Source organism: Cydia strobilella, chromosome 7 (genome assembly GCF_947568885.1).
Source record: "Cydia strobilella chromosome 7, ilCydStro3.1, whole genome shotgun sequence".
Taxonomy (NCBI): Eukaryota; Metazoa; Arthropoda; class Insecta; order Lepidoptera; family Tortricidae; genus Cydia; species Cydia strobilella.
This window is the reverse complement of record NC_086047.1, coordinates 8,935,989-8,960,380: the sequence shown is the minus strand read 5'-3', so window position 1 is coordinate 8,960,380 and position 24,392 is coordinate 8,935,989. Positions and strand designations below refer to the sequence as shown.

The 24,392-nt window shown below is 34.4% G+C and overlaps 1 protein-coding gene across 4 annotated transcripts in view; it reads right to left on the bottom strand.

Annotated features, from left to right (window-relative positions):
• LOC134743093 (GATA-binding factor C-like) overlaps positions 1–24,187 on the bottom strand; it is a 97,517-nt gene extending 73,330 nt beyond the window's left edge. For 2 of the 4 annotated variants that reach the window (XM_063676410.1, XM_063676412.1), the window contains exons 1-2: positions 23,908–24,187; positions 9,525–9,926 (exon numbers count right to left, since the gene is read on the bottom strand). In XM_063676410.1, the coding sequence (XP_063532480.1) occupies positions 9,525–9,777 (253 nt within the window). In that variant the 5' untranslated portion in view covers positions 9,778–9,926; positions 23,908–24,187. The remainder of the gene's footprint in view (positions 1–9,524; positions 9,927–23,907) is intronic. The other 2 variants (XM_063676411.1, XM_063676413.1) reach the window with 1 other exon arrangement.
• Positions 24,188–24,392: the final 205 nt, after the last annotated feature.

The following is a 24,392-nucleotide window of genomic DNA, read 5'->3' as shown; positions in this document are numbered from 1 at the left end:
TTCAATTAGGATCCTGATCATACGCAGACAAGAGGTTAAGAGCACTTCCTAAAATACGGACAGCTCAAAAAATGTAATTTTTTCGTAGTTTTAATGGGATTATCGTATTTAGTATATCAGTCATTTCCAGTCCGTAATAGGACCGTTGCGTCACGTTATCCGACTAAGAAGAGGCGGTTAATGTATTGTGACGGCCAGTAAACGGCTTTAATGGCTAACGGCAGATTACACTTAATTATTCTTGATGAGCTTCTGTTATGCACAGCGTTCGATTTCACGTTTTACTAAGGAATCTAATTACAAATTCAACATAAAATTAGATACTGCTTCTGGTACAAGACCAAATAATTTGCAAGTTCTATAATAGTAGAGTCAGATATGATGACAGAACAAATGGATTTGGCGAAACCTATTCCAGGTTAAGAACTGACTCTCCGATAACAAATCAAAATTGTATTATAGCTCTACCTTTTAACTGAGGCGGTAGATTAGAAGTTATTATGGCTGACTGGCTGAATAGCTTGGCTGCTTGAAGCTGATTTGGATTATTTAGGTATATCATGATTAAGTAAGTAAAAATGTAATAAAAATATGAACTAGTTTTACTCCAAAACTTTGCTACCTTTGCTAAGTGATAACAATTTTATGTGTATACATATACTACCTAAAAATTAATGCATTTTCTTTATAAAACCCGAATGGTTGTGTTTTAAAAGTGTGTTAGAAAACGGACATATACCTATTGTTACAGGTTACAGGTGTAGTTAGTTAGGCGCCATTCATTTATTACGCAAGGCAATTTTGGGGGGGAGGGGAGTCGACCGTGTCTTATTTTTACTTACAGGTGGGTGGGAGGGAGTCTTGATAGTTCTTACGTAAGATCACAAAAATGCGCAAGTAAAGATTACCTATACTTCGAAAAAGCGCGTGCACTATAAACTAAAATTAAGCCAAAGTTGATTATTGCCAAAAAATATTTTTTTGTACTTTTGCAGGTACAAAATAAAAGTTCCTCAAATTGTGTAATATTTTTTCCCACGGACTCTTACGTAATAAATATTAAACAGGGGTAGGGGTTGGCTTATTTTATTTTTTCTTACATAGGGGAGGGAGGGGATCAAAATCTGGCAAAAATCGACTTACGTAATAAATGAACGGCGCCTTACCGGATTTTTACTAAAGACGTGCTCACGATATCAATTAACTTGGTATCGCTCCGCTTTCGAGCGCGCCATCGTACCTTTTATAATAGATATTAGATGGAGATAATGTATTTGAAAAACAATGCCTTATTTATATTATGGGCAACTGATGACCGAGTGTAAGAGAGTGTTAGAAAAAGTACTTATAAATGGTGGTAACTAGTTCTAAATGATTTAAATTAGCTTAATTTTAAAGTTATGTATTGATATAATGGCTTGTTTTTTTTCTCTAGATTTATCTATATATTACATTTTTAATTACCTATGTCAATCTACTTATTACGTACTTATATTATTCCTAATAAAAGTTTTTACCCCTGACGGGCTTCTGGCAGGCTCGAATAGGTAGAATTGTTTAATAATCATGCCATGTCGATCGATCGGTCATGAAAACTAGCTGAAAGACTCCAGATATCCTACCTTTCTTGTGCTGTTTAATTAACCTACAAAGTTTATTAGTGGTATTATAACCTGTGCGTTTGATGGTGGTACCAAATAGTAGGTATATAAGTAGGTTGTGTAGGTCTTATGGCGTATTATAAAGACTTTTAAAGGGCCATTTACTTGCACGCTTGCCATAGTATGGTAAATTAGGAAAGGTTGCGCTCGTCTGTATTATACATAGACTACACCTCACACAGACTCTGCATTATAAAGCGTTTATGAAGACTAGCATATGGGCTATTTTACTAGTAAAATGCTACGCCGAGGCCCGTACTACTAGTAACATTTACAATTTTAAACACAATAAGCCCGCTTCTACCCTTAGAACTCAATTTTGGTTGATATTTTTTACGAGAGCACAGATCTTAATCGTCAATCGCGTTCTTATGCTCAATATGTACTTGGGAACGGCATGCAATGACTGTGGACCGCGGTCTTATATGCACTATCTATTAGCATGGTGATCTGTGGCTGGCAGCAAATTCGGCCGCGTCTGGAAAGTTAAGCAATACTCCATTTCCGTTCGCGTGAGCTATGCCTGTGTACCAGCGAGCGCACAAGTGATAGGTGAATACCTATTCATTTCATGTTCTGTACCCCTGGTGTAAATTTCAAAATCCCATACAAAAATAGATATAACGCAAACGCGAACGCTCGTCACGCAAAAAAATTGTGGCAAGGCAAGCCATGTAAAGGTCCCTGCGTCAAACAAAAGTTTCTTAGGCTTCTTAAGCTTGCCTATGTATTTTCAAAAATTTATACTTTTATACAGTGTCAATAGGTTAAAATTTTGCGTCTATGTTCGCAAATAGGTACATACCATAGACAAAACTGCAAGGTTATATTAAACGTAAGAAAAATAAAAATAAAAATAATGATTGACTTCCTTTGGTGCAGATATATATACCTGACTTAAATTTAATTTCATGCACTGTGGAACTAACTATAATATATTTTAGGCACTAGTGGCACTACCTACCTACCTACCTGTTTCACATTTTTTACAAAAATATTATACTGTTTTCTTAACATTCTTCACTAAAACCCCGTTTTAGATAAAAACCTGTTTGACAATCTTTATCCAATTGCTATTTTCAGAAAATGATAAGCATAATCACAAAAAAATGGATTATTAACTTACGTTATCGAGATTATTTTTGAACTTGGTACAATTCTACCAACAATGATTATAACAGGTGGGTGAATCAACTTTTTCTTGTCACTCGTTTCCATGGTTACGTTGTCCTGCCTGGGTCACTCTTAAAACCTAAATTTTTTGGTATTTAAATTAAACAAACATGCCTTTTTGTGGTAGTTATAAGCTCCTTCCATAATGGGCCAATCTACTAAGCATGTTGGTAGAACGAGGTTCAATTTTTTTTTCTAACAAACTGAAAGTAGCACACTTTTTCCCCAGGCTGACTGAACAGGATAACAACAAGAAATAGGGTAAGTCCTGGGTTACCCATAGTTTTTTTAGAACGCGATAAAAAAATGTTTACATGTAATATGCGATATAATCCGTTTTCATAGTTTTATTTCATGAGTAACTATCGCGGTAACCGAAGACAATATTTTGTTTACATGTAATTAAAAAAATCTTTATTTCCTCATAAACTTTGATCAATTGACTTTCGAAAATGAAACAAACAAAAAATATTTCTATTGAGATCAGCTTGAAAAAAATGTTTCTGAAAAAATTTACAAATAGCCATCTCTCCCGAGATGTCCGGGAGTGATGACCATACCATTATAGGAGAGATGGCCATAACGTAACTTTCATTTTAGTTTATTAAACGGGGTCACGTTTAGGCCACCTAATACCAGCATGCAAAGCAAAGCAATTATGTAGGAGAAAAGGCTCATGATATTTTTTCCCACACCTGCAATAGTTATCTTTTTTTATTATTAGTTATCATGCATAGGGGGACATCGTCACTGCTATCTGATAACCTTTGGAATACCTAATCCGTGATAAATACATCTTCATCATCTTGTACCTTCACGGCCATATGGCCATAATACCCCAACAAACTGGCCATCTCTCCTTTTTGTCCGGGAGAGAAGACAACGCCTAAAATCAAAACCAGTTGAGACTCGACTGGAGCTTCATTCTTATTTAGGTTAGTAGGTACAAAACTACAACCGTATTGCACCAAAAGCAAATAACTCCATTAAAATAGACACTACGACCGTGTAAAATGTGAACCCTCCAAAAAATATTTTCACTTGTCAAAACAATCAACAAGTATTTTAAATACGTACTTTTACAATTTTTTTCTTTAAAATTTTGGCTACATTCTTGCTCCCAAGCATGACGTGAAGCGTACTAAACAGGAACTAGCGGCATCTACCCATCAGAACCATAAAATATTTCGATCTCGTCCTTATACCCCGGAATTACCCTAGTTGATCCACCCACGTACCTAGGTGTCCTAGCTACCTATATCTCTAGGGTCTAGGGTATGAATTTGTAACAGATATGAATTATGAATGACTTGTGCCCTCGCCTGTACCGATGTAAATTGGCTAAGTTTGGCGCATTGGTGCGTATTGTCGAGATAACTTTTACCTACATGTGTTTTAGCGAGTTCGTGTTATTTCATTACACATCGTTCGCTGTTTCGAGTCGCGCCGTCTTTTGTTTATGCATGCCCAGCCCCTAACACGAATACTTTCAAGTTGTGTTGCTTGTTTTAATTTATTCGTTTAGGCTCATGTTTATGGCAGCGAGAATTTATAAGCAGCTTAGATCTACCCATTAGGTATATTTTAGCGCAATTTTTTTTGTTACAATTCTTTAAAAATAAATGGGTCTGAATATTAAGTAATTTTCTCTTATCGGATTTAAATGGTCACCATCACCAAAACATTTAAACTTTTTTACCAATAAAGTCCCTTGTTAAGTCGGAATTTCGATTCCAGATGTAGGTACCTACCTAACATCATTATAACACACGACCAATTGTGCTCACCGGATCGCAATAAGACTAAATAATCGATTAATTTAAATAATTTAGCGTCCGACGCACACAGCCGGGGAGGAGATGTCGCCGCGTACGCAGGCCCCGCCTCCTCGCTAATTGCACCAATCTGCGGGTCCGTGCGCACGCACACACGCGCAGGGCTCACATGCGCACGCACCGTGTACGTGTGACACGCACGTTGCCAAACCACAAAGGAGCTAGGATCCATGGATCCCACGATGGTCCTATGTAATGCAGCATTGTTATTGCCCTATTTAGGTGTGTTTGCATAGAATTAGAATCTGTTTAAATGGGGTCTTCTTAAAGTAGTTTTTTTTTATTAATGAGATATTAGGACTATTAGATTGTTCTTAGTCATGAAATAAAACTATGAAAACGGATTATATCGCGTATATTGAATTTATAATACATCCCGACGTTTCGAACCCGACGTTTTCATAGTTTTATTTCATGAGTAACTATCGCGGTAACCGAAGACAATATTTTGTTCTTAGTCATTGAAACTAGTGAAATGTTATTTTAACTGTAAGTATATAGGTATCCGGAAAGAAATCCTATTTTAGTTACAAAAGCAGGATTTTTTATTAATTTTTATTTTTCATCAAAGTCGATAATAAAGTTGATAGGTACCTAGTAGTATGCAATTTTGCTCACGATTGTGCAAATAGGTAAGTATAAATTTTAACCGATCAAAATAGTTACAAAGCTCTACATTTACATATTTATAACCTCGATCGCGCGTTGGGACTTGCAGCAGCACTATTTTGTAAAGTGCACAATATAGGTATAAAAACAGTTGACAGCATTGATTGAACGAACGCGAATTGGAACTAGATAGCAGAGCACCCAATTTCCAGCACAACTGAACCTTTACAATAAAAGTGCAACTCGATCCAGTGTGCGGTACAGATAGTGAAGGGCTGATGAAACAGACAGTCCGTCTTGTTCGGACGAGGTAATTGGAAAAATCTCATTTGCTGTCTAGCTAGTCGCCTAAACTTGTGGGCAAAAAGAATGTGATGTTCACTTGTTTTCACTTCTCTTTTAGTTTTGAGGACGTCGAACTGAATGAGGGATTCTTAATTTGAATCAGTTCGTTATGATATGAAAAATAATTACTTAGGTACTTATAGATTGGAAGAAAAATATACTAAATAGGTAATTGCAAAACAAAAAACACCCATGTTACCTACTGTTAATTTACAGGGCAACTTTTTGAAAAACATTGGTAGGTACATTTGCCAAACAAAAGATTATAGTTTCAGAACTAGGTACCTACTTATTTATCATTATCATTTTCTTCCCAGAATCTGAATAAGAATTGGAATAATGATAGTCTGTCATCACGTTCGATTTTTTTCACTCTAGCTAGAGAGAGGATTAAATTATCAAAATTTCCTTGACTTCTAAGAGTGCCTAAAGATAGTGAAATGTAAAACATTTGCAAAAATTGTTTCCAGTTTGTTCATGTTCAATTCAATTATGTATTTTGCGATCAATATCCTTAAAACTTGTGCAGCCTACAAATCTGTGCCTCATAGCAAAATGTTTTGAATCTTCAACATCTTCAACAAGCCAAAAGTGTCACGTGTCTGTTACACAAATAAAATAAAACTAACCATTGAAGTGAATCGTAAACTGAAAAAAAACAAATACATATTCTCCAAATGATCAATCGAGTGAGTACATTATAAATCAAGCGAACGTGTCAAATGGAGGACCTTGTATCGAGTTACCCAGCCAGCGTTCCCATCACAACTTTGTAAACGATTAAAAAATAAAATACAGGAGGGTGTCGCTTCAACGATCGGGCAAGCTTGGCTTTTGGGATGCTCGGAGAAACCCAGCGGTTGATGAACACACTCGCGCCATCGCTACTACCCATGCCACTCGTCGAGTATGTGGCCGAGGTATAACAAACGTTGCCAATCAAAAGAGGACGTGTCATAGGTACGTCAAAGAGCAATGGCATGGTTCATGACCATCATCATAGGTATCTTCCTCGCGTTGTCCCTGTTTTTTGCCACGTCTCATAGGAACCTATAGGTTCCGCTTGGCAACGAATCCCAAGAATTGGCGCAGACACTAGTTTTTACGAAGGAGACTGCCATCTGACCTTCCAACCCAGAGGGTACTACGAGAATGAAAGTTTAATTCGTTTCCTGTTAAATTTATCTGAAATTTTCGAGAACTTTTTTTGGAAACTTTCCAAAAAAAGTTCTCGGACTTTGGAAACCAAGTTTTTGGAAACTTTCCGCAACTGGCACATCTGTAAGTAGTTCTCGGATTTATCAAAATTTGTCATTTGGATCACTAATAGGTGCCTTCGAACCTTCAGGATCAGAAAAGCCAAATTAGAACACACTTAAATATGACCTAAACATAATTATAACTGAATCAATGAATGTGATCCGTGGGTAGGTATCTATAAAAATGTAAAAAAATGACTGCAATAATTATAAACCACGAGTATTCACTTAGTGCATTTCTACCCCTTTCAAAAAACTCATTAAGTTGGTACCTACCTATTAGTCTATTTCGCGCCAGCAACATTCCTAAGAGTGTGTAATTGCAGCATAATATTCTCGGCAAAAAGATCATTAAGGCGAATAAGGCATGTGCAATTATCATCGCGACTACCTTTCTACGTAGATGTTCAAAAACGGTAACAAAACATGTAAAACTAATTCAAAATTAAAGTTTTTACAAGTTGTTTTTACAAAACCTAACCGAATTTGTACTTGGGCTTTATCCTACAAAACACTCCAAATTAATAATTACCTTTATACTTACTCGTATAGGCACCTTTTTATAAACTGGGAAATGCTTTGTAGATATTATAAATTAATTCCAATAACATGCATTGTTAACGCTCGCACTTCGCTCGCCTTTTCATCTTTTCATCCTTAATGTTTTGATATAATATGTCCGGTTGTTCTCCTCTACAAGACGCATTTCTCTGCCAATTCTAGAGAAAATTTGTGAGCAGATTCGAAATTAATTCAATATTGCCAGTCTAATATAATAAAAGCGAAACAAAAGCGAATCTTGTGCGTCAATTAGACCAGTAATTACTTTTTCCCCTCACTAGCTCGGAAAGCCGTCTTTTATCCTTTAAAACAAGCGGGGAAAAACGCATTTTATCCACTAGTGGGGAAAGTAATTTGACCTTGGATGGAGCGTGTTTAAGTAGCTTGACAGAAACAAAACGTAAAACGCTCATAATAATGGTTCGTTCGATATTAATTATCATTAAATAAATGGTTTGAGAATCTAATAAAAAATACTAGATTTAGCTTTATTTAATGATTTTAAGTCATAAACCTTAAAATTCCATAATAAACGTTTGTTTTTTAATAATAATGTTAAATATAATTCTGAACGCACAAGTTAAGTCGATGCAATTTCAAAACGCATCATTGACATTTCATACGTCAGAAATGTCAACATTGTCAACAAAAATTATACTCAAAAACTTCTCACGTAAAAGTACAGAATTTCCAGTTTTTTGTTATAGTATCGTAAAAAAATGAGTGATTCCAGTTGATGAAGATGATCTAACGCCTGTGGATGTTGCACTTTCCTCGCTATAGTGAGGGGAAAAGTTTTGTGTTACACACGGGTGCAAATGTATTTTACTTCTCGTGTGTTAAAACACTCGCTACGCACTTTGCACCCTTGTATAACAAATAACTATTGCCCATCAGGGACTATGTTCTACAATAATAACATTGCGGTAAACTAGATATATGCCTATAGATATAAACAAATCCGATAGGAACCCACGAGTAGGTATTAAGACGGTGGTCAGGCGACGATACAGGCGGTCGTAAACTGTCCGCGGTGTAAACGATCCCAGTTGTCATCGTAACAACTTTATGTGAACCTCACTATACTAAAAAATACTTTTTATCACTCCTTGGGAGCGCAGCCATCAACAAAGAAACTTAAAGAACACTTTTCAATGACATCATCCAGGATCTTAAAACTACTCAGACATTTTCATGGCGCAGGTAAAAAAAATTAATTAAATAACAAAGTTGAGTAAATCTGTTCATGGAAACCGATGTCTTGAGTAATAACGTGTAATGGAGTGACCGGTCGTGGGCTTCACAAATGAATTCACCAAATCCAGATGTAATCAGGGCGACAAGAAGCCCGACACTCGACACGACACGATAACGACAAACCGCGCCCGCATAAACCAAAGCACGTTACTGCTGGGAGCGCGACAAAATCAATTCCCTGTTCCGATTCCGAGAAATGACACAGTTTCTTGACTGTCACATCACTACCAAAGCACCGCTAAATAAATTCTAATCGCCCCCTCGCGCGGGCATGCCAATCTGGCCCCTAAGCACCCCGCTATAGATGAACTTTCCTCCGTGCCCGACCGAGTCGTTAAACTATAAAGAAGAGCCACCTGTCTCCACGAAAAACTTTATAGCCTCCATAAAATTAAGCCTCAAAAGAAAAAACAAAACGCATCTCATTTTTTTAAGGGACTCGGGTCCATATTAAATCGTGTTTACCTAACTTGTCACCTACAGAATGGCGAGTTTGAGTTGTCCGGGCCATTGAATTAATTGAGGAGTTTTGAAGAGATATAGCCTGATGTACGATAAGGCCCGATGCTGCCTACCGGCGGTAGGACCTGCTCGGCTCCGCAGCCACGCTGAGATTCCTCGCGAATCGGAATTAAAATGACATAAGATACTTAAACAATTGCCTAAAATCCGGATTTTTTGAATACCTATTACAACATTTGTATAATCATAATATACTATACTTTACTCAAAATCATACAAGAATTATACGAATAACGAGGGTTTTTTTTTCAATCTTCAACCAATTTCTACTAAGGGAATAGGTATAACTAGGTTATACTTACCATGCGAGCTGACCGCGGCCGAGTAGGAGGGGTGCATTTGCTGATGGTAGTAGCGGGCACGGCTGTGATGGCCGCCCTCCAGCGGGGAGTGGAAGAACCCGTCCCCGTTCGCGTCCGAGTTGACGTCGCCGGCGGCCGGGCTGCCGTTAACGCGGCTGTCATACCAGCGCTGCTGCAGCGTGCCCGCTCCCGCACCCGCTCCGCCACCCTCTCCACTCATGTCCATGACCGCTGCTCTGACCTCACAAACCATGCATCGCTTTTACACACACACACTATAAGTCCGCTCCCCTATCCGCATTTCAACAGTCAGTCTAATATGACTCGATTACAGACGCGTAACCGAACTCAGTGCTAACATCACGGGCAAATTCACGTGCTCGGCCAGTTCATGCCCAGTATCTGAAACAAAAGATAAACTTAGTAGGTAGGTATCACACGTTTATGTAACTGTTTCGCTTGTCCTTGCGCAACTTTAAAGAGAACTAAATAATATTCACGGGCCGGTGTTTTGTCAAAAAGAGACAATCAATTAAGATAATACAGGTGCGTTATCGAAAGTCGTCAGCGCTATCGGGTCGCTTTTGCACTTTGATTAACTGATTGTGCGAACAAGGCGATATCGCGGCGATAAGCGATACACGCGCATTAAACGGTGTTAGCCAACCGAGCTGTGATTTTTATTGCCACTAAATTTCTAAAGATATCAGAGAGCCAAAAAAATGTAATTCTGATATGTGCGCGGGCTAGTATTGATGTTTAAATAAATAACTGCTTATACTGTCCAAGACGAAGGAGATGGTTTAAGAATACTTATTTGTAATTATTACAACAAAGCTTGTTGCATGACTAAGAAAATTAACTGAAAGGAGTTAATTGCAACAGCTGATGAAAATTATTTATATATTTAAACAGCAACACGGACATTAAAATAAATAGCAGCCGGTGTTATTTTAAAATATTTTAACGCTAGAAACGAATCTAGGTACAAGCTTTCGCAAATAGCTGAATTTTAATGAGCGTGGTCTAATATCAACACTTATTCTTATTACACGACTGCCCAAAAAAAAGAGTGTAATGTTTTCAGCGTTCATGTTTGTATGTATATATGTATATATGGCTATAAAGTTCTGACTCTTGCGGATTTCTATGATAAGATTTTATTTCAATTTTGTTATCTGTGATACTGATACACGCATATTATAAGATTATAAGCTACTAGGCTACTACCTACTTATTTTATTTAACGGTTTTTACTTTAAAAGTAAAGAATTTCACTAGTTCTTGTATCTACATCTTATAGAAAATTACTTCAACTCAGAATGAATAAATGAGCTCGAATTTAAACTGTTGTGAGTCATACCATCATTAAATAATTGCACGGTCAAAATTATTTAATATTAATAATAAATGAGCTAATTATTATTTGAACAAGTTTGAGAACAAATCAAATTATTTTATTAAATATTTTTGATTTGTGTTTTTTTTTTTATTTTTAAAGTAGTCACACTACTATATATAAATTAAAAACTGTAATAGATGTCATATATTAAAGAAAAAGTGACGAAGCCCTCCAGCCCTCCATCCGGCCTTCACCACTGGAGGGCTTCGTCACTTTTTCTTTAATATATGACATCTATTACAGTTTCTAATTATTATTTGTTAAAATAATTTCTAAATAATCTACATGAACGAATTTGCAATAACAATTCGACTACATAAAATATGCGTTTTCTAATTATTAGCATTTTTAGTTTTCAAATATTATGACAACGGACTCCTATTTAAATTGCTCAAAATTAACCGTTGAAAAAGTTTGAAACTGTAACGCAACTGATTTATTCGATCTTTTTGTTAAGACAACAGTGAACATGTTGAGTGAATTTGCCTGCAATATAATTTATTCTATTTTTCTAATGCATTCTGAACACAAAAACGCTGTAAGATTAGAGACGATATTCAAAAATGTAATTAATAAAGCAAATGTTTGGTAATATTTGCATTTGCCTTTGCCTACTTTGTGCTCTTTGTACCGTTAACTGCGGTTACTACGGTGCAATCAACCAAAAATACTATTATATTACCACTACCACTACCACTGGAGGGCTTCGTCACTTTTTCTTTAATATATGACATCTATTACAGTTTTTACTATTATATTCTTAATTTAGATACCGTTTAATTAAAATTCATTAATGTATTTTTTTTTCAAAGGAAAGTCGTTTTTGCTTTTTGGAAGCACCGTGCCCGAACCCGAAAGGATCCCGCCGCCCGCAATAAGTTTAACATACGGTATATACTCGTATATTTAGGTTCATATTTATTATCATACTTTTTTTATGGTGTTCTCAGCCATTGCCAAAAATACAAGTGTGACACATTTGTATATAATTTTAGATTGTATCGAATAGGTGCAACATGGGTACTTGAGATAAAGAAGTCATTGATTCGATAAGGTTCGGAAATCAAACGCCGCCGTTTCTCACCGGCTCCGCGGACTAAGTATCCTAAGTGCTAAATTATGTTCTAAAATATGAATTGCTGCCAGTCAAGTATTCAGGTTTATTTTTAGCGAAAGTTATTTTTTTCATTGTTTACTTACAGAAATACCTAGTGAGTTACAACATTGCCAAACATAATCATAATCTGATTATTTCTTAGAATATGGTCGAATTACAATAAGTGCGTCATAATCTGCCTATATCGGCGTAAAAAATGTTATTATTGTACTTGTTATTCTTAAAATTATTGATAACATTAACATTTAATATTTAGGTATCCATTCCTTATAAATCTTATAATCAGCTAAGTATGGGCACAATAATAGGTAACATTAATTTTCAAATACAATATACATTCATTTAACTTAGGTACATTACAACACATAAACTACATTAAAATAATTTTGTTTTTTTTCCTCATATCGTTAAAAACACAAAAACATATCAACTAACAGCAAATTTTCTCAGGTATATAACTTAGCTTAAAGTGGACATATGGCAGAATCTTTTAATTAAACGGTAAACTAATAATTTTAAACTGTAATCCCCACGACGGAAAATCAAATTGTGACAAAATCCGTCTATTTATAATGAAGTCGGTTAACAATAAGTTCACACGACTTGAGATCAAGTAACAGATAACAGATAACATTAGTGCTCCCAATACTTGCGTCAATTCGTACGTTTGACGCAAGTCGCACGTCATGTAAATACGAGTATTATGCTGGTGCTTGTTAAGGATAAATGTTTCAGTTAAAACTATTTATACGAATTCACTTAATTTTTGAGTAAGGTCAATACGGGTAAGTGAAGCGTGGCTGCAGGACAAGTGTGGCTGGCCTTCACATTAGGGCCTGTTTACACATTGATTATTAGTGTTTATTGCGAGTTCATATATATATATATATGTGACTAGACATAAAGGGTACACGGAAAGAACATGTCTAGTCACTTTTTTCGGAAAATGAGATTTTCATTTCAAAATGTAGACCTCTTAATGAACTATTAGTTATATCTTTTGCTACCACTGTATAATATATGTAACACAACTTTTTTTTTGTTAAAAAAGACCTGGTCACGGAATTACCATACATTTTAACATGGTTCCAAATTTTAAAATCGTCATTTTTCAAAATGTTACTAAAGTGACTAGACATGTTCTTTCCGTGTACCCTTCATATATTATATTTGCTACTTGCGTTTAGTGGATGACCCGTAGGTATTATTGACTATACATACTTTAGGTATATATGATCCTTAGGTCACATTCTCGTTTCTAAACAATATTTCTACGGGGCCAAAAGAATTTGTTTGCCTATTAAATAATATGTAATAAGTACCTTGGTGGTTTATATTTGTTTCTTAGTTGCCGCAGCATCCTTGGTATTTATTGTACAATGCCTCAATGGCCTGTTTTAGATTTAAGCTAGTTATTAATTTGTTTAGTATTTGTACAGTTACTGTAATACCTCTGTACCGTGGAATACTTTGAATCCTGGCTTTACTTTGATAAAAACTTTACTTCAAGTTCATGTTCAAACTCGAATATTACGCTTTCTGTACGCACCCTTTGATTTTTTTTTACGGTTGGCAAGATTGAACGTCACTGTCGTCAGTGTGTGATTTGTGGCACGTCGATCGATGGAAAATAATTAAAATATGTAAGTATTCGTTTTGTGTATTTTTAATAGCCTGTATAACTTCTAATATAAAATGTTCTATATAGTAAAAACATCAATTGTATGTAATTCATTGAATCAGGCATATCGGCCTATTTATAACATCGATTCTTGTTGCGAATCATAATCATGGCGGCCATTTGTATTTTTTTTTTGGTTTTTGTGGCATGGGGTGTCATTGATCGCCTATGAGGGTTTACTTTGATTACTGATCAATGACAGCCGAAGACATAGTTTTTTTAGATTATTTAGATATTGGAGGTTTCTTAACTGATGTTTGTATTGAAATAAAACTATGAAAACGAACTATATCGCGTATATTGCATTTATAATACATCCCGACGTTTCGAACCCTTTACAACGTCGGGATGTATTATAAATTCAATATACGCGATATAATCCGTTTTCATAGTTTTATTTCATGAGTAACTATCGCGGTAACCGAAGACAATATTATGATGTTTGTAATATTGTTTTAGAATAATGCCTGAGCATATCGGAACTACTCCGAAAAAGTTTTAAACCGGGCTGTGACAGAAGTGATCGAAGGCTGTCGAAACACCAAGCATCCGAATATCATCGTATTGTTGATTAAATGATTACATATTGTTAGTAAATTTTTATAGGTTTTTATTGTTCAATTATGTTTCTTACCTTAAATAACTAAAATATGAGACTGTTTTGCAACAAAGTTGATTTTTCCTAAACTGTCTTTGTCAAAGTAACCCCAAATACAAAATAATCCTTAAAAATCCTAAACCTGCGAATGGATTTTTTTAATGTTTTGAAGATTTACTCTATTTACTCCCTATAGAGGTTACTATCGAATTCAGTCGAAAAAAAGGGAGTTATCAAAGTAACCCCAAATTAAGCTTAAAGTTGATCACCACTTTAGATTTTTTCTCAAGAGATAAAAAAAATAAAAAAAAATAGTCAAATCGGTAGAGGAGCAAACACCGACATTGTCATTTTTTTATATTTAAATTCTATATTCGGGGAGATAAATACATATTAATTTTATGTTATTTCTTAGTTAGTTTTTGTTGCTCTTGTTCCCGTAAATATTTTTTTAAATAATGTTTAGTTCATTATGATGAAGTTTGAATCCTAGCCATTGAAGAAGGTCTTTACCTATTTATTAAAAATGTTTACGGGAGTAGTCACGTGGAACAAAACTTTTTTCAGAATGTAGTTGGGTATTAAAATGAACATAAATGTATACCAATACAAATATGTTACGCACCATAGCGTAAAGGCTGCGTGGGCTAAATACTGATTAAGACAATAAACACTTACCAATATTAAATCAGATAAGTAATATAATTATATCCGACAGATCTAACCACTGCCGAGGATATAAATATGGCCCCAAATAAAATCAGATCGACAAATCACAACCTACTTAAACGTTATCTGACCATCGACTGGGAATGCTAGCATGATGATAAATAATAAAGAAATCACAATTTTATCGCAAATTATATTTTTGGTAGTGATAACTCCACAATATCTACGATAAGTGTTATAAATCTTGGAATCAAAAGGAAAATACCTGCAGTGCTTGATAATGCTTCGTTAAAATAAAAATTAAATGTTTATGGCCATTCATGTTTTGACCTTAAGATATCGATGAAATTAGTCATTGTCTATGACGTCTGAATAGGTAGGTATTACAATTCTAAAGGGACTCCAGAGCATAATCATATACAAATACCTACAGATATTACAAGTACCGAAATACAATCTGTAGCCCTAGTGAAAAGGGTACAAGACTCGCGCAGCTCAGGTGTAAAAGGGCATGAGTGTTACGTGGAACTTACGCCCTTTTACAACTGTCCTGCCCGAGACTTGTACCCTTATTCACTAGGGCCACAGCAATTTGTTATAAGCTATTATTACACTTAACTGTAATTATTTTAGGGTGTTTTGGACAACGATCTATAATATTAATATTATTAATTAAGTAAAAATAAGAAAACCCAACAAAACATCAAGAATAAACACCCAAAACCATGCACAAGGAATGGTATTCCAAGTGTGATCTAAAACTATTAAAGGCGCACGACCACTTAATGCCCTATTATATATAGCATAGCTTTATTTGCCGGCCTCTCGACGGCGATAGCGTACCGTGTGATCGATGCGCGGGCGATCGTACCACTATCGGATGTGATCACAATCGAGTGATCAGGCTTAAGCAGTAGCCCATCTAGCTACATAAATCATCTTGATCGCCTTTAACTCGATACCAATGATAAACATTGTGATTTTACACCCACTGCTGTAAATTGTTTCTTATTTTATGAATACGATTATTTTCTCGTCACGGTTTTCGCGCTAAGTGGCATATAATGCCACGTCTAGGATTTCATGCGCGTCAAAATGTTTTTCAAAACAAAATTTAGCTGTGTGCCTCTTTTAAACACTTATATGATTTTTATATCAATTTAATATTGTATAAATATGACAGGTTTTATAAAAAAAATGGTAAACCTAGTATTTTACTATAGATGTAAATTACTACTATCAAATCAAACGGTTTCAATTTATGTAATTACCTGCAGAAATTCTCAATCATGGCATCATGGCCATTATAGTTATTATGGTGAAACATATTTAAAAATATAATATTACCTACCTACTTATACAAATGGAGTCTATGAAAAAACTTTCCAATGCATGTAAATTAATAACCACCTGTAATTCTGTATTTAGTAAATAAGTTCTGACATTGATGACCTCATTCTGTGCCATTTCAGTTAAAGAAAGATACATGTTAAAAATTCAGGTACTTATACCTATTTTTGTTATCAAACTTTATACTTGGTTACCTCTATGTTTCCCTTGTATGTCCTCTCACATAAATAAACACACCAATATATTTCTTCTCTTGTTTTTTGTTCATTCGACGGGAGGTCCGTAAGAATCAATTATCTTAATTGGAGCATCCCTAATCTTAATAAGCTGATAGCGGCACACGTGGCTTTATAACGCCTCGGGTATACGGCTTGTAACTATTTTAGGATGACTTCTCTAATTCGTATTAAGTATACTTTTATAGATTTTAAAAGTATAGAATATTTATAGAATTAATAAGTTTACTTTGTAAAACCATTTTATAGTAGGTAGTTATTGTAAAATATTTTACAGAGTAAACTCAGCATCAATATTAAAACAAAAATATACCGTGAGATAGGTACAACCTTTAAAATGAATGTTATTTACATATGAATTAATAAAAAAAATGATTAGTGTGTTATTCTTCTGGGTTGCATTTTTTTTTTATTTGCTTCAAGAAGCTTAAAACAAAATTTGGTACTATAAAAGTCCTGAGAACGTTTTGGAGCGTGCTAATTAGTGTTCATCCCTAGTTTTATCACTGATTTATTCTATAAACATTACATAAAGGCTCTCACGGTGATAAATCAGCTCTATAGTTTAAATGTAGAAGTAACGAGAAACGCTTTTTAGTACTAAAATAGTGCTGTCTGCAACGTTTATGTCGCAATTTGCAATTATAAAAGTAACCAAAACATGTTTATAGTGCTATTTTGCACCGTAAACGATTCCCGTTATCTTTTTTATCACACTTGCTTGTTCGCTATTTTGTTTGCATTAAATTTATCGGAAAGTTCATTAGCCATGGTTTCTTAAAGTGACATTTGTATTGGTAATAAAAAGGACGTACTGAAAAACATTCGTGGACCGTTACTATGCCGGTACATTGTACATGCGAAAATAATTGTATCGTTAAAATCATTATGCTGATTTCAAATTTGACAATGCGCTTTCATAATTTTCATTTTTTAATTAAATTTTAATCAATAAAATAAGGACTTGTCCCAACTGTGGCTGCTATAGTACATATAGGCTCCAGCCGTGCTGCTTATGTGCTGTACACAGCAGCCATATTTGAACGGATTATTTAGCAACGTACCAGGGTAACTTTTATGGAACTATATAGCACTATAGAAAAACTTACATGACTTTTACAGAACTCTAAGCCTTATAGCGATGTTGAGAGAGCTTTTAAATTGCTAAAACGTTACGTAATGGTCGTGCAAAGTCCTTTTATAGTGCAGATTGATCCTCTAATAGTGTTTACGATACTGCTACAATACCAGTACTATAAAAGTTATTTTGATGACTTTTACAGAACTCTAGTCTTATAGCGATGTTCAGAGCTTTTAAAAAGCTAAAACGTTACGTAATGGTCGTGCAAAGTCCTTTTATAGTGCAGATTGATCCTCTAATTTTGACGCAATATTAGTGCAAAATAGGTACATAAAAGCGCCAGTAAAGACGCCTATAGTACTAATTAGTACTATAAACGCTTTTTGCATATCTATTACAGTGCAGCACTTTAAAGATTCTTTTGTATGGTCCTATAAGCGTTCTAAGAGCTAATTTAAAGAACTTAATTGCTCTTTAACTTATACAGCCAAAATGCTCTGTTAAAAACCTTTATAGTACCAGCAGTCACAATGGTTACCATTATAGGCCTACTATATCACTGTTTGGTGATAAAATGCCTTACTTATAGAACCTTTTGTTACTTGGGTTACTATCTTACATATGAATTAATAAAAAAATAGAGTACCAGTGCGTTATATTTGTTACAAGAAGCTGAATATCTATTCTAAATACAGGAACCTAAGATAAATAGATATAGCTTCATAATTAATAAAATGATTACTCAAGATATTCATAAATTGTTGTTATTGCGTTATGTCTGTATAAATGTACTACAATTTGTAGAGCAATAAAAACTTTAAACTACTTTTAGGTACCCAATTTGAAGATTTTTTTTCAGCAAGGACTAATTTTTATTACAATATATTTTACAGGTAGTTTTTTTAGTTTTAAATATTGTTATATTTTGATGAAATAAATGTTAGATTATAAGCAAATTATGACATAGGTAGGTAGGTACCATTTCTAATAAATAATTGTACTGCTACTTTTTTATTTATTTTTTACTTTCTAGCATCATTACCAGTCATCTCTCTAACCTTATTGATGACGTCAAACAGGATAACGTAAAAGTAATATCGTTAATTCGATAATCGTTTCAAGTTGTCATAATAATAGGCTGAGCTCTCTCTAGAGACAAAGAGCGGGTAAGCCTTCTTAAAACCACAGTTGGAAGTTGGATTAGGAGGACCCGGACACTGGGTCACACCGAGTGCCTACTGCCTACCTACCAACGTTCTTGTCAATTAAAACTTTAGAAATTTTGAGTCTTTAGTTATAGTCCGACAAGAAATTGCAGAAAATTATTGAGGGCGTCACTTCCTGCGTAACTGTCACATTTTTGGCGTAAAATGCTTAAACAGGGCAACATTTAATTTCTACTATTTTATGTCGCAATATAGTATTTTGATTCGGATATGATTTTAGCACACATCACGCCGTCTAGTAAAAATAGTCATGTCTTTATTAAATATTATGTCAACTGTCAATTTTAAAAATACATTTTGGTACTTATAGCAACCCCATTGAAATGAATATGAAATATTTATACAGACTAGTAAGAAAATTGATATCAATGATAAAAGACATTTTTGAGTTAAAAAAAACATGAACCGATAGGGCTGTTGGGTGCCTTAAACGGCTTGAATAATTTATACGGGCTTTGATTTATTTCTGTATTGAAATGCGTTGAATACGATGTTGATTGGTGTTTAGCAAATTGTTTGAATATTGATTAATTGTTTAGAGCGATCATCGGATTAAAACGGTAAGATTATCAATTTAAAACCTATAACGCTTAATTGGTTATGCTTCTTTTTGTTTTATTGGTAGTAAATGTATCGTCGCTTAATGTTATACGTGTAACATACCTAATTACATTGGTGGCATTTTACATTAAACTAAAGAAGATAGATGGGTAGTTTGATAGATATTGATGAAAAAGATAAAAATATTAATGTAATAGAGGGCGTATGATAACTTAAAACAATTTTCTACCTTAATTCATTATTTGACATCAAAAGTATTAAATTATTTCATAAATGTAGCCAAAATATGTGCCAAATTTAATTGCCCATCTATTATATTTCCTACTTCTAAAGTACCTTCCTACTACCTAGGTTGTTCTTGGTGAACCTGGTATAAAATGCCAATCATTATGAAAGACGTCAACTAAATAATTAGGATTAATTAATAATTAGGATTAATCTGTAAATTTAGTTTAATATTAGTTTTAGGGTAGCTAATATTAATAATTACTTTTTAGGGTAAAGAGAAATAGGGCCGGAAACGTCCGGCCGACTCTAATGCCTATGTTAAAAAAAAAAAAAAAAAAAAAAAGACGTCAACTGGAAAATGACAAAATATTACTAGTTAGTTGACATAAACCAATCTTGCCTGTCACACACTGAGTGAGGTTAGCATAAAACATTCAGATGTGCATAAATTTTTTGTATATTAAAACACAAAATATAGCGCGTTAATTCATTTAGTTTCCTTTTTAGCTTTTTTTACAATAGTCTACATATTAACGCTTTTTTTACAGTTTTTTTTTTATAATTCTCCGCTTACAATATTCGTGATTCACTCAATCATAACGATATTGAATTGACGTTTAGTAAATAAATGTGTAGGTACTTTTCGAAGTCACCTAGAAACCCTTATAGTTTCGCCATGTCTGTCTATCTGTCCGAGGCTTGGCTCCGTGATCGTAAGTGCTAGAAAGCTGCAATTTGGCATGGATACAGAAATCATGCATTGCGACAGAACGGTAAAATAAATACTAAAACAATGCTTTTTAGGGTACCTCCCATACAAAATGTTTTATTTTTCGCTTTGTCCTAATAGTGTGGAGTATCGTTGGTATTTCAAACGAATAAGGGTCTTTACTCGTAAAAAAATGTAACTTTTGAACCATGAGTCCGAAAAATATGAAAAAAATCATGAAATAACAGTTTAATAAATACTTTCAACGAAAACTATAACAAACATGATCGGTCCAGTCGTTTTTGAGTTATTGCAAAAAATCTTCTTTTCTTATTAAAAAGACAAAGTACAAAGCGCTGCAAAGGTATTTACTACTCCCTTATGCTTGTAATGTAATGTACTTACATGATACTTACTAATAGCTCCCGTTTGGCCTATTTTGACAGAATGGTAACTACGAAACCCAACACTGAGCATGGCCCGACATGCTCTTGGCCGATTATTTGTACATGTCCAGATATTCATAATTGTATAGCTATATCCGGCGGACGTCTCAAACATTATATAACACACAAGCTTATCGGAATCTAATCGATTGACGTTTGCGCATCTTGCGTCGCATTCAAATTTGGAACTGCGTTCGTCGACCAATGCGAGCTCGGAGCGGAGCCTCGCTGGGCTTCTCGGAAAACTGTGTGGGATGACATTGACATTGGCATTCGATATAGCTTTTACATATCGTTACTTTATTTATAACTGAGTCGCTGTTGGCATACAAATATTTTGAATTGTTAAAGCTGAAAAATCATTTGGTAAAAAAAGGATGTAGGCCGCCATTGCCGCGCAGCCTGTGTAAATCAATAGGTACCCGTTACATGAGTCACTATAACAGTGTCAAAAGTGACATATATGCTAACATCTAGGTCCAGGTCATCTAGGTCTAGGTTCTATACATCTCGCTCGCACTAATATGCAAGTACGAGCGAGATCCATAGAAAGTAAGTTAACGTTCTCGATAGCGTTTACGTCAATGCCAAACTGGTGGTAGCCACACTGTTGTTTTTTTTTGTTTTTCTGTCCCATCAGCCAGGCGACAATAGTAGTACGGTTCGTTAGAAGAAAATGTTAAAATAGTAGGTATCTACATTCTACTATGTAATTAATGTGCTACGTAGATTTACCTATTATAAAGTGCTTAGAACTGCCATAAAAATATTTGAAATACCATAAAACAAGAGTTTTAAAAGTGACCCAGGCGACCGTAACCTTGGCAACGAGTGACAAGAAACAGTTCATTCGCCCAAATACATATACAGATAAGATAGGTTGTATGCTGGTATAAGAACTCCTAACAAAACAATCCTCTTCACCGCATTTTTAAAATTAGAAGTGGCTTCTTATAAAGTTTTGATTATAATTATGTAGGTATAAGACATACCTACCTATAACTGAGCACAATATATTTCATTGTTTTTATGACAAAATTAACCAGTGTAACTTATTAAACCAACACATTAAGTATTTGATAACCATACATTTACAAATATACTAATTAAACTTCTATTATTTTATACTATCATAGAGTAACTGATACTAGAGCGTTACTGTCATAGTAAATTTTGTAACCCCAGTAAATTCACTGTCATCTGTCGACACACTTTAAAACTAAAAATGAAGATTTATAAAAATACGATAGAATGTATTTAAATATAGATAAATGATATTTTTTATTTGCATTAATTATTTTTATGATTTTGACCCATGTTCTTTCACTGATATGCGTTAAAATTGTTAAATAACAAACGAAACCGTCAACGCCATCTATACGACTGTAGGCCAAAACTAGTAGCGCCCTCTGAACGAGAATCAAATTTTCTTGATTTTCGAGGCTCGTTTTTTCCTTAGACTGTATCCATCTATTACGGAGTTATATCTATCTTTGATACTATTATCTCGATACTTCGCCTAACTCCACATAGTTACCGATATTATTTTGTTACACTCGTTGTTTCAACATATGGATACCTACCTAATCTGTTAACGCATATCTGTCCGATGGTGGTGATTTATTATGATATATAAGCTTAAGTTAAGATAAACTTGTTATCTTGGTGTTACTGGAACTTTTTTAGCATATTGGATAGTGACTAGTTTCAAAGAGGTTCATAATTTTGGTATTGACTGATTAGTGTAAGTGGGTAGTTGCTTACCAGCTGGCATTGCAATGTCAATGTAGTGTAGGTAGGTATATAAACTAAACTATCTAGTTCTAAATTAATTTTTAACAAGCAGAAACGTCTGCGATCGATGCTATTAAGCTTAGAATAAATTTAAAAGTGGAAAAATTACTGCCTTGGGTGAGTTCAAGTCTCACCCAAGGCAGTAATTTTTCCACTTTTAAATTTATCTAGTACTAGTTAGATACCTACCTACTACCTACCTATCGTACTAGTCAAGTAAGCAGTTTATTAGTTTTATTGTTTTTCTTTATTTGTTTAAAAGTAGGTAAGCAATATTAATAATTTAATTTAAATAAAAAATATAACTTCGTATACTTCAACATAATTTCAAATATCCTTGTTATATCGTTGGCTAAGAGTGTAAACCTGCTAAATCCATTTTTGAAATTAATTTATTTTTAACTTTAATATCTATCAAAGTAAGTACCTACAAAATTCTCTATTTTTTTAAATCTAAGCCAACGATAACTATGTCGTCGGATTTACATACGGGTTCATCATTGTGATTATGATTATTTAGATTTAGATATTGGTGACATAACTAGATAAACCTTACCATTACCCACATTATTAAAATCGTAATTACCTATAAGTAATTATTTTATTTATCATAGGTACCGATATCACTGCCTAATTGTAATGCTAATAGCTATTAATTCTTGTTTGATATTAATGTTCTAATTGGGATAAACAAAACAAATTATGTGCCTACGTTAGTTGTACCTAACCTAATCTATTAAACCTAAATATTTTTATATATGTATATACTTCACAATCAATACTCGAAGGTATAAACAAGTGAATAACGTTTTGCTTCTAAAATACGATTCGTTTTCCTTACCGTCGGGCGCCGCACAGGAGCGAAACGCTGCTTGTATTTTACAAATAAAATCAACTCTACGGTAGAGTAGTGTATAACATATTTTGTACGTATTAAAATACTACCTTAATAATCCATATAATTAATAAGGCTTGTCGTACCTATTAGGTAGTATCGAACCTGTCTACCTGATTGTTATTGGAGGTAAATAAATATAATTATACTTTATTATACCAATATAAATCATAAATATTTTAGTCTACTAATAGCAACAAGTATATTAGTAACTAAAGCATTACTTTATTTTAATATGATATATTATGATAAAGATCTGTATTAAGATGAAAGTGAAGATTGTTAATGTCATCCTTTTTCCTAGTGTTATTGATTCTTATCAGATGATAAGATCATCTACATGGAACCGTACTTAATTTACATTATGTTTATTATATATCAAATAGATACCTGTATTTCCCTTATCAAATGCGAATCACTTTGTCGATCACAATCACTGGTTATCACTGAGTATAGAAAACACACTGAAATCATGCGCTCCATTCCGTTTGCAGTTTCATTTTCATCAATTAAAAATTCATCACACACAAGTACTGAGCTGTATTGTTTGATCCGTTCGTAATTAGAATTTGGAATAACAAAACAGTGTGTAGGTAGTATGCGCTTGCGCACCGAACAGCGACCGGGGAGCGGCGTCGTTGGGACGCGGCCCGACACTAAACCAGTCCCAACACTTTTTGTTGTTCGCGCGCACGATCGGCCTCTCTCGGCTCTACTCGGCATTTCCAACCGCCGTTCGGCTCTACCAGTCGCCCGATTGGTTCTTTTCACCCACGGGCGGCCTAGGTGGGCGGGGTTTGCCGTTGGAATGGGAGTGTTTGCTTTTTAAATTTTCTTTTTCTCTTTTTGGGCGGGAGCGCGATAGTGTGCGTTTA